General features: G+C 34.1%; 1 protein-coding gene and 1 long non-coding RNA gene across 2 annotated transcripts; one reads left to right on the forward strand and one right to left on the reverse strand.

Moving 5' to 3' along the window:
• The first annotated feature begins 33 nt into the window (after nt 1-33).
• On the forward strand, nt 34-10,906 carry LOC109796142 (Acyl-CoA N-acyltransferases (NAT) superfamily protein). The gene is made up of 6 exons (XM_020355797.3): nt 34-193; nt 269-359; nt 799-931; nt 2,326-2,395; nt 10,330-10,390; nt 10,498-10,906. The coding sequence occupies exons 1-6, from the start codon at nt 116-118 to the stop codon at nt 10,587-10,589; spliced, it is 525 nt and encodes a 174-aa protein (XP_020211386.1). The 5' UTR covers nt 34-115; the 3' UTR covers nt 10,590-10,906.
• LOC145949398 (uncharacterized) lies at nt 4,569-10,334 on the reverse strand. The gene is made up of 2 exons (XR_014427611.1): nt 6,769-10,334; nt 4,569-5,893 (listed from the first exon to the last, which is right to left on the reverse strand). It is a non-coding gene; the product is annotated as an uncharacterized LOC145949398 (long non-coding RNA).
• Nucleotides 10,907-14,855: the final 3,949 nt, after the last annotated feature.

The following is a 14,855-nucleotide window of genomic DNA, read 5'->3' on the forward strand; positions in this document are numbered from 1 at the left end:
ATATTAATATATATATATATAATTTATTTTATTTTTTCCCCGTTCTAACCCAGTGAACGCAGACGTACTAGACCATACCTGATCTGCAGCCGGTAGCGAGCGAGGGTTTCCGGAGATGACGACGATACGCAGATTTTGCTGCAACGATCTCCTTCGCTTCACCTCCGTCAATCTCGACCATCTCACCGAAACTGTAAGCGGTTTTTGGTCCCTTTCCATTCGATGCTGAATCCAATGGCTCTTTTGCTTAATTGCTTCTTCCTTTCAGTTTAACATGTCCTTCTACATGACCTATCTTGCAAGATGGCCCGATTATTTCCACGTCGCCGAAGGCCCTGGTAACCGAATCATGGGTTACAGTGAGTAGTTGCACTTTTCTCATATTTGTTTTCCTCCTTTCCCTAGTAAAATGATTTATCTCTATGCTTGATTGGATGGATGCCAATGCTACGTAGGTTAATTTCATTTTCAAAAGGAAAATTCATGTAAAATAGAAGTAAGATTAAGGAATGAATGTTGCTTTCAGTAGCTCATCAGCTTGTAGCAGGAATTGGTGGTTTAAACTCTAGTACAGGTTTCAGGAATGATACAGTGCACTTCATACTTGGGGAGTTGATATAGAACATGATGATGACAATTTTGATGCCTTTTGCGTATGCCAATGCTATCATTGCTATGCAGCTTATGTTTTTCTTTTGCAAGTTTATATGATGTACCTAATTGTGGATTAAGTCTTTGTTTAATCATCACCTTCACTGTGAAGACAGTGGGATATTGACGCAAATATTATTTATGTAGTTATGGGTAAAGTAGAGGGGCAAGGAGAATCTTGGCATGGCCATGTGACTGCAGTGACCGTCGCTCCAGAGTATCGCAGGCAGCAGTTAGCTAAGAAGCTTATGAATCTGTTGGAAGACATCAGTGACAACATGTAAGAGATGTATAAGTTTGATTTCTTTTAATTTTCCAATTTCTAAAGCGTTTCCTGTCCTCTTTACATAGTCTTATTTGAATTTTCTTTTCCTGGGGGCTTTCTGGCGAATCATGTATTGTGTACTATATGAAAATCATGATATGTGATATTTCTTTTGTTGGAATCTGCAAGAAATCTTTTGGAAATAGATGCATTTAAAGATTAGGTTCATGTACTTAGGGAGTTGCACTTGTATTTCTTTTTCTAGTAAATATAATATCTAGTTAATTCAGAAGTATGTGTGTGTCTATATATATACTTATCTAGTTTGCTGACTGCTAATGACTTGAGCATTCCACAAGTTTTATGGCAGATGCCTTGGCAGACAAAAATAATATATATATATATATATATATATATATATATATATATATTAAAAACAAAAATTAAAAACAGGCTTTTAGGATACATGACTTTAATGTAGGGTGCTTACTGCTTAACATTGTGCTACAAGTGAAGAAGAGTTGGGAACAACATTATAGGTTTAATAAGGAGGCAGAGAACAACATAACAGAGAACTAAATTCCAAAATTTTGGAAAAACATTGAACAGATGAAGAACAAGATCAGTCACACAGAGAATAAGAAGAGAGAAAATGAGATGAGGAACATCTGAAGAAATGAAGAAAAGATGGAAAACAAACAGAGATAAAGAAAGAAATGGAAGGAAGAAGAAAAACCAAACAGGAAAAAAAGAACTCTTATGGTTTGCCAGATTTTTTTCGTGAAAAGGTTTCTGGAGTTCATGTTACCAATGAGGGTGGTGGCCTGAGAAGGTCGCTGGAGTTGTTTGGTCGAAACTTAGGAGCTTCACAAAAGAGAAGACAAGAGTAGAAAAAAAATGAGAAGTTCTGCCTTGAGTGCCACGAAGCCATGGCCTTGGCAGATATGACAGACAGTGCTCTATAATGGGAAATAACGGATAGCAAATGGTAGAGGGGCTAAAAAACAGCACATTATACCTTTATGGTGGCACCATAATGGTTATTTGATAACATTAGGAGAGGGGGCATTGGAAACTGCAAGAAATCTATTAGACTAGCTGCATTTAAAGCTTAGGTTCATTTTTTTTTATTCATGTATAGTGCTTTAACACATGTACTTAGAAAATTGCACTTGTATTTATTCCTATTGTGAATATATTATGTAATGAATTCAGAAGTATCTATCCACCTATATATCAAACCTGCTTAGTGCTAAAATCTCAACTTCTCTAATCATTTTGACTTTCTTTTGTCCATTACATCAGTAGTTTTTGTTGAAAAGTTATTTCTATTTGCATATTTTATAAAGGATTAAATGGAGCAGTAGGTTAATGGCTTTATGTTTGTGTGGATGCCTTGCCTTGTGCAGTGACAAGGCTTACTTTGTTGATCTCTTTGTGAGGGCATCAAATGCACCAGCCATCAAGATGTATGAAAAGGTAATGGTTCTGTATTTTTCATTTCATATATAACTTCCCTTGCTTTCTTATGGATTAAGGAGATCTCACTTTCTGTTATTTTTCACTCTTCGTTTACTTGTTTTATGTGCTGGTAGGAGGATTCATGACCCTACTGTTCTATATTTCTCTTCCATTCAAGTAATTTTTCTTTTGACGAATAAAACAATAGATATATGGGTATAGAAAAAAGAGATATACCCTGTATAAAGTATTGCATGGTAAACTTTTATTTCAAATAATTTGACATAGGATAGATCATAGATTTAGTAACCTTTCCAATTTCTAATTTCAATACTTGGCAACATTTACACGGTCTTCTGCTGTGGGGCTTCATGTATTGTTGCCCTGTCATGTTCCCTCACACTGCTGAAAGAACTCTTAGTGGCCATTTGGTTTTTTAGGGAAAACATAAATGAAAGAATAAGAAGGAAGGAAAAAGGGGAATAATTGATATCTTCTAACTTTTGGTCTGTAAGTCATGAAGGAAACAACAACTAAAGTCTTATCCTACTAGCACTAGGTGAGGTTGACTACATGGGTTTTGTGATGTCATTGGGCTTTGGTTCATGAAGGAAAGAATTAATGGTCCTACGGCAAATTGCTTTCCTACACAATGGATGGAAACATGAAGGAAGTTGGGATCTTTTGTTGCAAAGACTAAAATGCTTCTGCTCTATGCTTGATTTTACTTTGACTTTTACTGCACATGTTTTGTTCCAGATTTCCTACTCTTGTTGCTCCTATTATGCACTTTTACCTTTTTATTTTCCTTTCAAAGTCTTGTGTGTGTGTGTGTGTAGAGAGAGAATTTCTATAATATTTTTCTTCTAAATATTACTCATAGTGATTTTTTATTTAAAAAATATTTCTTTCTATTATGATTGAATATTTATATTACATACATTAATAATAATAATAATAATAATAATATATACTTTTAATATTTCTATCATATTCCTTTTATAAAATAATATTTTTTTCATTATATATATTTTTACCTAGAGAATATCATTATCATATCTCACTTTTATTTGGGGGTACTTCTGTCATTTCACAAACATGTTTTTTCCTTTCCTTCCATTTTCTGCACGACCAAACAAGAGGTGAAAAAGTTTAGCTTTCTTTCCTTTCATTTTCTTCCCTACCAAACAATTTAAAATTATCTCATTTTCTATTCCTTTTCTTTTCTCCTACTATGCCCCTAACCAAACAGCATTAGTTTCACCACCAGTGTGGAGTATGGAAGCTGCAGCACAGTGGAAAAGTTAAATCAATTTAACATTGATAGAAATTGGATTAGAAATGGAAGAAAAACAAAATTTCTTTATTGAGTTTACTACATAGAATTCCCCAGCTATTCAACAGATCCAGGCCTCTCCCTAGTCTAAATTCTATTTCACCTAGTGACTGACTCTTCTCAGCTTCTCTTTCTATTTGTAGTTGTAGGCAGCTACTGTTATGTGAACATAAACCCAACCTTAATGGTCTAATCAGTTGCAGGCCCATTCCTCTAATTACTAATATAACCAGTTGACCAATCAATAATCCCCCTCTAAATATTCAACTTGTCCTCGGTGAATAGCTATGGCAGATAAAAATAAAGTCCACATCATTGTTCTGGTTGTTTGAAGAATGGTGACCAAGCCAAATTAACTTAGAATTCTCCTGGATCATACACAAATATGTGAGTACCTCCATTCTTCTTTGATGAGGTGCCATTGCTCCATTCCTTATTCTTCTCTCTAATCAATTGGGTTTGATCCATAAATTTAGATTTCTTTTTTTAACACCGTGTGTTTTCTCTCATCCTTCATCCTTGACTTGAACTCCAGCATGATATCAGCCACCATATGAACACTAAAGTTAAACAGTTCCAACATTAGGAGCTTGGACAGCTTGTGTAAGAACCCAAACCCCATCACTGCTGATGCTGGTGATGGATCAACCAAATTTGGTTCTGGTTCACTGAAGGTTGCTTCTTCTCCAAAGTGATTCTTGTTTTCCACTTTCCAATGCTCATCTTTGCTTCTCCAAAGTCATTCTTATTAGAGTATAGTTAGAATGGGTGTGCAGGGAAGAATTGTTGTGAGAAGCCATGGTAGATCAATAAGCTCTGATACCATGTTAATATTCAGAGAGAAGCTAAAGAGAATGATTGAAAGAAGTTGTATATTGACTTGTCTTATTGATTCACTGAGCAAAGGTATATAAAGGAGAGATACAAGGGTTCTGTTGTAACAGAATACTCAACAGTAATGTAACAGAACCTAAACAGAAAACTAACTGAACAGAGAAATGATACAGTACAGCAGTGCTCACTGTAGGAGCCTGCACACCCATTCTAACTATAATAATTCTTGACCCAGAATGTTGAGTGGTTGTAGTTTTCTTGCTTCTACTCAGTTTCTCCTTCTTCATCATGTTTCTTTTGTTCTTCTAGATGTTGCTTCCCTACTTGTGTTTTCTGGGTTTCCCTCTCCCTCTGGGGATGCTTCCTTTTCCAAGATTTCTGCTCCTCCCAATTCTTCGTTTCTTTTCTGTATCTATTTCTGACTTCCCTTTGTCATAAGTTTCTGCCCTCTGCTCCATTGATTCATGTCTGTCCTCTTGAGTCCAAATATCTGAATCAAATTCTGGCCGGAACTCTTTGAGCAAAGCCTTCACAAATTGCCTCCATGATGCACTCGGATGGTATGCTTCCCACACATATCATCAAATGAATGCACACCCTCACATAGCCTTCCCAACCTTTGTATCTTGTCTTCCTCTGTTATGCCTATGGCCTCAATTCTGCTCCATGTTAATCAGCCACCTATAGACTACTTTTCCTTCAAATCCTAGAGTCATCTTCAAGAATTGATACCCGCAGCTCCAAGATTGGATCTCTGATACCAGTTGATAGAAGCTGGATTAGAAATGGAAGAAAAACAAAACTTCTTTATTGATTGAGTGTATCTCTACGATGAATTCCCTGAATATTCGAGAGATCCAGGGCTCTCCATAGTCTCAATTCTGTATCACCAAATGGCATACTCTTCTCAACTCCTCTTCCTGTTTATAGGCAGCTACTGTTATGCTGACATAAACTCACATTTAATGATCTAGTCAGTTGCAGGCTGATTCCACTAATTAATGATATAACTAACTCACCTATCAAATAGTTGTGGCAGTGACAGGCACAACTCTGTAAACCCCTTTTCTCCAGTGCTGCGCGAGGTGTATTTTGGGCAGTAATCTTGTGATATTGCCCCCTTTCATTCTATAAGACAGACTTCAAGTTCAAAATCAAAACCCTTAGGGAGCGTTTGATAGGGAAAAGTTTTTCATACCCAAAAATCATGATTCCTGAAAATACAAATCCACTAATTAATGATATAACTAACTCACCTATCAAATAGTTGTGGCAGTGACAGGCACAACTCTGTAAACCCCTTTTCTCCAGTGCTGCGTGAGGTGTATTTCCTAGGAATATGATTTCTGGGAATAGTTAAAATTTATTTGGTTACTCATAAAGGTTTTTGGAAATATTCATACAAGATTTTCGTGTTTGGTTACAAATTACAATAGTATATTCCTACGTATATAAATACTTTTACAAAAATATCCTTTATTAAAATAAATTCGCTAGATATATTTATTTACTCAAATCTTACTACAAATATGACATTAAAGTATTTTAAAAAGTTGAAAACTTATATAGTTCAGATTATTTAAATACAGAATTCAACAAAAGAAATAAATAAAGAAAAATGCTACAAAATAATTAAGAAGGATAAAAATATATTATTTCATTTCATTCAAAATAAAAAATAAATAAAAGTGTTAAGAAATACCATTAAACTGTAGAGCAAAACAGACTTTAATAATATTATTAAAATTGACGAGATCAAGAAATAATAAAATACAAGAAAGGGAGAGAGAAATAGAGATATAGGAGAGAGAGAGGGAGGGAGAGGGAGAGAGGGGGGAAGAAAGAGAAATAGAAGGAGATAGAGAAAAAGTAAGAGAAGGGGATTGAGAGTGAGAGAGAGGGGGAGGGGGAGAAAGAGAAATAGAAGGGGAGAGAGAGAGAGAGGAGAGGGAGAGAGGAAGAGAGGGGGAGTGAGAGAGAGAGATTTTCTATTTTAAAAAAGAAAACTATGGTCTTTTTATATGCATGAAACTTTCTTAACTCAGGAAAGTTGGATTCCTACCTCCCCTCCCCCCATGAGAATATTTTTGTGGGGAAGTGGGATAAAAATAGTTCCCACCAAACTATATTCCTGGATTTTTTTTTTTAAAATAGCTATCAAACATGGGAAATCAAGATTCTCGATTTAAGATTCCTGGGAAAGTAAAAACATTTTCCATACCAAATTCCTTCTTGTTCTGTAACAGTTGCATATTGTCTTGTATCTGAAATATGACCCCTGTTCTCCAGTCTTTGCTGACATTTTCCAGCGCCATCCTGATGTTTCCAGCTGTGTTCTGTTTTCTGTTACTATCTCCAGCTCTCTTGGGTCTGCTGTTTCTGTTCTGTTTTCTCTCCCACTGTTCTATCCTTTTATTTTATTTTGTTGCAACAGATATTCTCTCCCACAGATTTTTCATGATTTCATGACTTCTGATTATTAATTATGAATGTATTTCATTTATATATATATATATATGTATGTATATGTATATGTATGTATTATGTTTTAACATTTATATATGTAGTATAAATTATTTAATTTGTCAAACATCATTAGTGATCATCCTGCTATAATGGTTTGGGGGCCAGCTGCTCTGCATTGCTATCTGGGATTCATAACTAAGTTTTCAAAATAGTGTGCAGTACAAATTTTTCAGTTTTAGGTTTCTTGTCTGCATCTGGTTGGTAACAATGAAATATAAGTGGATGATATATACAAAATCAAAAGCTTGATCCCACTAGGTGAGGTTGGCTCGTTAAATCACAAATGTCATTCAGCTTGGTTAAAGATCAAAAGTTCATAGATATTATTTCCCATGGGATCCCTTTTAACGACTTCAATATGCTTCTTGGTCTTCCTCTCCCACTTTTCATTGGACTAAATCATGTAATCTACATTCCTCAATGATGCTTCTAACTAGGTTGTCAAACTTGAGGGTTTATGTAAACTCGTGGAGGCTTCGTAAACTCAACATGTAAACTCGTTAGAGTTTACTTAATATTAAAAAAATACCTAGGAATAACATAATAACTCAACATTTCAACTCTATAATAAAGAAAAAATAGAAAACAACAATGAAGAAGCAAAGTTGTGAAATACATTTCTACTTATTAAGATCAAAATCATACTACATATTGTCTAACAAATATTTTCACTGATATTTGTTAAAAATAATAATGAATATTAACAAATAATTACTTTATAATTATTAATTAATGTATTTCTAGGTTCAGTATTAAGAAAAATATGATAAAAAAAATGATACTTTGGTTAAGATAGAAGAGGATTGGTAATATGCTATCATGTACAATATGGAAAGGGAAAAGGAAATCTAAATCTTTAACAAAGCTTCCAAAGACAAGAACCCATCCATACCACGTCGCACGAGAACTTTGGTATGGACGAGAATCCTGACATCAAGCACAGCCACAAACGCACACAACGAAATCTCGACTTGAGCATACAAAGGCCACCACGACCGCAACCGCAAGCAAAGGCACAAAGGCGAAAAGTTTCAACAAAAACAGGTTGATATCGCACTATGAAAAAGGACCCTAATCCTCTGTTTTGATGGGGAAAAAACATCCAAATGCAAAATGCACCATTCTACGGTCGTTTTGGAGCCTTTTTTCCACCCACGTAGATGCGTATAATCAAGTCTAAAATCACGATTGTGTTCAATCCTATTTGAACTTGCTTGAGTTTACGCGATTCTACTCAAAAACAAGTTTGTTTACAAGTTAAACTAGTTAGCCTTACTAAACACGTAAACTTGTGAGTTTTTATGAGTTAACGCTCGAGTTTGACAACCATGACTTCTAGTATCCTTCTATGAAGCATCGACACATCTATAGAATGGTGTATCTGACACATTTCAGACATGACACTTGTCCGTCATACCTTGACACGCATCCAACACCTTTCTGCCGTATCACAATTAAAAATATTATTTGTGTGGATCAGACATCTCTCCAAAATAGCTTTAACACCTTTTCAACACAACTTGGACACAAGTCAAGAGAGTTGACACCTACTCTTAGCTAAATACTTGTCTAACATTTCTATTATAAAAAAAATTTAAAAGTCAACAGATTAATAAATATTGCAAGGCTCATAACATTTTCTTATTCATCATGAGGCATAAACATTACTTCTTGTTTTAACTATTGACATTTGGTTCATCTTCTAAGGGTTATCATAGGTATCTTTTATTTGTATGTGACCAAACCACCTTAATCGATTTTCTGTCATCTTTTACTTAATCAGTATTTTCTCATATACAATCATTTCGTATCTTGTCCTGTTGTAGGTGGCAACATATTCATCTTAATGTTCTCATGTATGCTATTCTCATTTTTCTCGTGTTATCCTTCTAAAGTCCAACATTCACTACCATAGGTTATAGCTGAATGTATATCAACACAATAAAACTTACCTTTGGGTTTGGTAGATATTTTGCTATCACAAATAAACATTGATGCTTTTCTCCATTTTAGCCATCTAGCTTGTATTTTGTGCGTGATCTCCTCATTAATTTTCCCATAATTTGTAGCATTGATCCTAGATATTAAAATTAGAAACCTGTGATATGACATCTCCCAATTTTTTTTCCAAGTCGCATTACTCTTCTGTCTTGCTAAAATTGCATTGCATATACTGTCTTACACCTACTTAAGCAAAAAAACCCTTTTGTGTTTCTAAAGTTTATCTCTAAAGCTCAAGTTTAAAGTTAACTACTTCTCTTGATTTCTAATCAAAACTATATCATCCAAAAAAAAAAATTATGTAATTGGGGATAGTCTTTTGTATGCCCACATTGACTTTGACAAAGACACAAACACTAGAACACAACTAATGTCCAAAATATATGATAAAAATCTAAATTAAGAATTAAGATTTATATATATTCACCTATCAAGTTGTTAAGATTTACAATTTTTATATGATAATGACCCTTAGAAGATTAATCAAATCTCTTAAAAGTCAAAACAACTAGTAATTCTTATGAAAATGAGCCTCAAAAAATAAAATAAAAAATGTTATGAGCCTTGCAATATTTATAAATAAGTTTACTATTTAATTTTGTTTTATAATAGAAGTATTAGACAAGTGTTTAGCTAAGAGTAATTGTCTTCTCCCTCTCTCTTGACTTGTGTCCAAACTGGGGTTTGGGGTTGTCAGAAAGATATCTAAGTTGTGTCAGATGTGTCTAAACAAAAATAATAATAATAATAACTCTTAATTGGGATATGGTGGTGACGTGTCAGAGATGTCTAAGTGTTGTGTTCAAAATGTGTCGGACATATCAACATGGCATTCTATTATTGTATCCGTGGTTAGCCTGGTAAGCTCATTCAATTACATTAAAAATGGCTCAAGGCCGAGTCTTGATATAATCCCATCTCTATAAGAAAGTCTTTGGTCTTGCCTCCTAGAATTCTCACATTAGCAGTTAGTTACCCTATCATACATGTCTTGTATAGTCTAAAAATAAGAATAAGCAATGAAAAGTGGATGATTTGTGATTATTGTATTAATTTATAATGTTGGGGTAAATCAGATATTAGGGTCTGTTATAAGAGATATATAGGTTATCTATATCATAGTTTAGAAATTCAATGTCTTGTTTATATCTTGGGTCAGGGATTTCCATATGTTGGATTAGGGTTTATTTTCGTAGGATTTCTTGAGTCTAAAATTGGAGTTGCTAACTAATTACTTTCCTAATTGACATCATAGCTTGGTTATGTGATTTATCGACGAGTGCTGCGCTACTATTCTGGGGAAGAAGATGGTTTAGGTATGTGTCTAAGTTCAAGTTCTTGTTTTTGTTTTAGTTTCTTACTCTCTATTAACAAAGCTCATGCTGCTATATTTATCCATCATCATTTTATGCTTTGTTTTCAGATATGAGGAAGGCATTGTCCCGTGATGTTGAAAAGAAGTCCATCATCCCTCTTAAACGGCCGGTCACTCCTGATGAACTAGAGTATGACTAAATGTGCTTTCCATGCAACTCTGCTGCATGATCTTATTGTGTCTCAAAGCATAATATATTTGTTAGGTATCATATGGTAATTAATTCAATTATTTCCATTTGTTTAATTATCTTAGTTTGTAATATTTCAAATTTTGAAGTAGTAGGATGTACACTTTTGAAAGTTATTCTTACACTACTAGATTACTGACCTATGTTTAAAAGTAAACCCTGTTTGTACTTGATAGGTTAGGTTGTCAATTTGAGATGAATTGATCATATTGTGTTGGACCTTGGAAGGTTTAATAAATGGAAAATGACCCTAGAAGATAATCTTAACATTATGAATAAGTTTCAAAGGTCAATATGTCATCGATCTTCTATAGTTTTGATTGGTGCTGCATTCACGCCTTTATATGTTTGTTTTGTTTTTTTCTTTTCGATATACTATTTTTTTTTTTTTTAAAAGTCTTGTCTTATAAGCCAATATGTTATAATTAAATATCACTTGCACGTCATTTCAATAGATTACTAACTGTCTCGTTAGAAATTCCTGACCTTGGAAGAGTCTAAATCAAATCCATTTTTAGAAAGAAAATGATCTATGTCGTTTGCTTTATCAGTTGATACCGGACAGTCTCACTCATCCTTGGTTTGGAAGGGAAATGACCAATGACCTTTACTTTATCTCCACCTTATCCTTTTGGTTTTAGGTGCTGAATCTCCGCATCATGTCCTCTGATCATTTGGGTTATGCTCCAGTAATATCTTACATCTGCAGATAGTGGAAGAAGAATATATGTGACGTTAAGATGAGCAGGAAATTTCAGAAATTAATGTGCACATTTGAGGGTTATAATTTTCTTATGCTATGCCCTTGCATCACAACTAAAATCGATTGAAAAGGAATATATACTATGCATGTATTGGAGATCTGCTTAGCCTGGCTGTTGGTAGTAGTGCTGTTAGTGGCAAGATTATACTATGCATCAAAACTTTTTAGGTTTTAGTGCTGTTAGTGGGCCATATAAAAACAACTAGATACAATATGTGGATTCCGTAACAATTTGAAGGAAGTATCTTGGTTCATTGTCACAAACATAAAAATGATTAAGCTATTTGAAAGAATTTCATGGAACTCCTACCACAAACATTGCCGGTATATCTTTATTGCCCCTTCCCTACGCGTAGTAATCAACATCTCCTTGTTTACATTTTAAAACCCATTCATTATATGAATGGTAAAGGCAAATATAGGACTTTCCATGTAGACGCTGGTTTTTGGCCACTAACTACTTGGCTTGATGATCCTTGTGACAATGGTGACGAAGGTTCTTTTAAATATGGAGCAGAAAGAAAAATTGTGCGCGAGATTTTCACACGGTTCAAGAGAGTAATATCGATTAAAACTATAAGAAAACTACCCAAGAACATATTTCAAAAGTCCCTATTCCGCTTTTTTCTTTTTTCCCGAGAATACTATTTTAAAGACCAAATTGTCATTTTGGTTTTTCAAATTTAACCTTAGTTCCTCAATAGATTCGCGATATTAAGTTTTTAAAGTTGGCCATTTCTTCTGTTTTATGCGATTATTCCATTTATTACCCTTTCTTTTATTACAAAACTGATAGACGAATCCGTCCTTAAAATACCCTGAAAGTGTTTATTGAATATGGGATGAGATGTTTCTCAATGCTTATGGCTGTCTGATCTGACAATTAATTTGTTGATATGTTGTCCAGTAAATAACTTTAGGAGAAATTTGTGACATGTATTCCATTGCATTGCATGTACGGTGAACAGTACAATTGTACTATATACTTGAGGCCCACTTGTTACTTTGTTAGTCCTATAGCACATATTTTTGGATGTGCATTGTCTCCAGCCATCCTGCCTCACCAGCAAACAAACCCACCTCTTATGATCAATTACATTTTATATTCTAGTCTTTTATAGCCATTAGATGCAAATCGAGGGTAAATATAATTGCAGCACAGGTAGCACTGCTGAAGAGAGGATCCCTATACCATATTTTGAGCCGTTTTCATTGTTCATTAAGGCTCGACAGATAAACTGTCCAACAGTGGTAAATAGGTGCGCATGCATTGGATTACCTGTGCAATGAACAGTATAACTATGCTATATAGGTGATGCCAGCTTTTACTTTGTTCGACCTACAGGATTTATTTCGCCCGGTCCATCATACACACAGGATCTTGATTAATCAACAAGTTGGACCTATCATGCATTCCAGAGTTTCTCATCTTTTAAGATCAACATATGATTCATCCAAGAAAACCACTTTATTCAGATCGGTGGATGCTTTGGACGAATAGGAATTTTCCTCCTTCAGACATTATTGGGCTCATAATCTATGTTGTGGTCCTGGAGTTGCATTTAAAAAAAAAGTTTCACATGAGTCTTCTATATGTTACGTGGTCCACCAATATTTCCTCCTTTTCGTGCTATTCGTAGTTAGAACTTTTTTTTTAATCTCATTTCATAACCCAAAAGGATAGAAAGAAAAAAAAAAAAAAAAACAGAATTTTCCTCTATATATGGCTGTCCTACTCACAGATATTGGTGGACCAAAGTATCTCAGATTGGTTGATAAAAAGGTATCTCTCACATTGATGGATGAGCTGAAGAGAACCCAAGCATGGACAAAGACGGGTCATTAACGCCTGTATGTTTCCTGCTTACACAGCAGATAAACAATCTAGAAAGGAGTTGGAGACGAGGAGAGAAATTAGAAAGAAAAGAATAAACGATAAGTTGAGTTAGAGAAAAGTGGAGAGCTAAAAATAGGAAACATTGAAAATTAAACTAAGTAGTGGTGAATTGATCATTCCAAAAACAAAAGTAGTGGTGGACACGTGCCTTTTGTCCATCGTGGGATGATATATTGTACCAAAACCATAGATTGAAGAAAGTGGTAATGTGTGGGTTTGAGGGGCATTACCAAAATGGGTTACACTCCAAACACTCACTTACTCACCCACTTTTGCAGCTGATACTGATACGATGTCAAATCTGAGGATTCTTCTTCTCTTTCCGGTTGAAACCTCCAGCTCTATCTATTTGTCTTCATTACTAGCTTGTCCATGACATGGGCCTGATGGATGGCCATGGGGATTGCAATTCTCATACCCAATAAAACCTTTACTGGGAAACTGATTTTGCAGTTATGGTGACCCGCTTTTAATGGCAAACACATGCAGGCCTCATGATGCCACCCATATCCTGAGTGTGGTCATCATCAAGTTGGGGATATGGCGACCTCACATCGATGTGTGCACAACTATATGCTTCCCACATCAAGATATTCACTTTAGGTTGGTGGAGCCCCGTGACCTTTCTAGATCTTGACACGCTATACAACTCTTATTCGCCACTCTCTCTGACAACTGTCTTATAAAATCCCTAACCTTTATAGGGACAACTTTTCACCCATTTTATCTTTATCACATACTTTCATGCAACTAGGATCGATTACAATGAGTAGTGTATAGATAAGGTATTATACTATTTAAATAAGATATAATACGAAAGTTTTGTACAAAATACGTGTATAAATAAGATATTATACTATTTCTTCCACCCCATTTTGTGTATAGATCAGTGTTTAAAAACCCTGCTCGAACCGGCCGGTCGGACCGGTTGGATCGGGAACTGGTGGTCCAGCCGATCCGAATTTTAAATTGGATCGGTTATGCAGTGGACCCATTTTAAATCGGATTGAACTGATTAATTTTTCGGTTCAACCGATAAATCGGTAGGTCAAACCGGTTCAACCACTTTTTTTTCTTTTTTTTTTTTAAATTTTTCTAAGGGACCATAAACCACAAAAATAATAATGAAAATTGAATCTCTTAATGGAAGAACAAAGATTCTTATTAAATATAACAATGACTACTTGTTCTAATGTATTTGTTTATAATATATACAACTTAAATAATTTTTATAGTATATTATTAATTTTAAATTATATATTTAATAATATAATATATATGTAGATATTATATATATTATTTTGTGATATCAATTGCAAGCATATTATATATGTACATATTATTTATATTTTTAATTTGTATTAATATATAATTTAACATGTAATTTTTTATATATTTTTTTACAAAATAAAAATAAAAATAATTTTAAATAAGATAGAAAAATTGAAATTTAAAATAATATATGAATTAATTAAAATTTATAAGTATAAAATATATTTAATATGAATATTTTTTTAATAAAAATAAATAAAAATCGAGTCATGCAGTTCAACTAG

The sequence above is a fragment of the Cajanus cajan genome, chromosome 6 (assembly GCF_000230855.2).
Source record: "Cajanus cajan strain Asha chromosome 6, NIPB_CcT2T_4, whole genome shotgun sequence".
NCBI lineage: Eukaryota > Viridiplantae > Streptophyta > Magnoliopsida > Fabales > Fabaceae > Cajanus > Cajanus cajan.

Coding starts and splice junctions, on each gene's coding strand:
- LOC109796142 (XM_020355797.3), top strand. CDS start 116: ATGACGACGATACGCAGATTTTGCTGCAACGATCTCCTTCGCTTCACC. Junction 194..268: donor TCGACCATCTCACCGAAACT/GTAAGCGGTTTT, acceptor TCTTCCTTTCAG/TTTAACATGTCCTTCTACAT. Junction 10,391..10,497: donor TGGGGAAGAAGATGGTTTAG/GTATGTGTCTAA, acceptor CTTTGTTTTCAG/ATATGAGGAAGGCATTGTCC.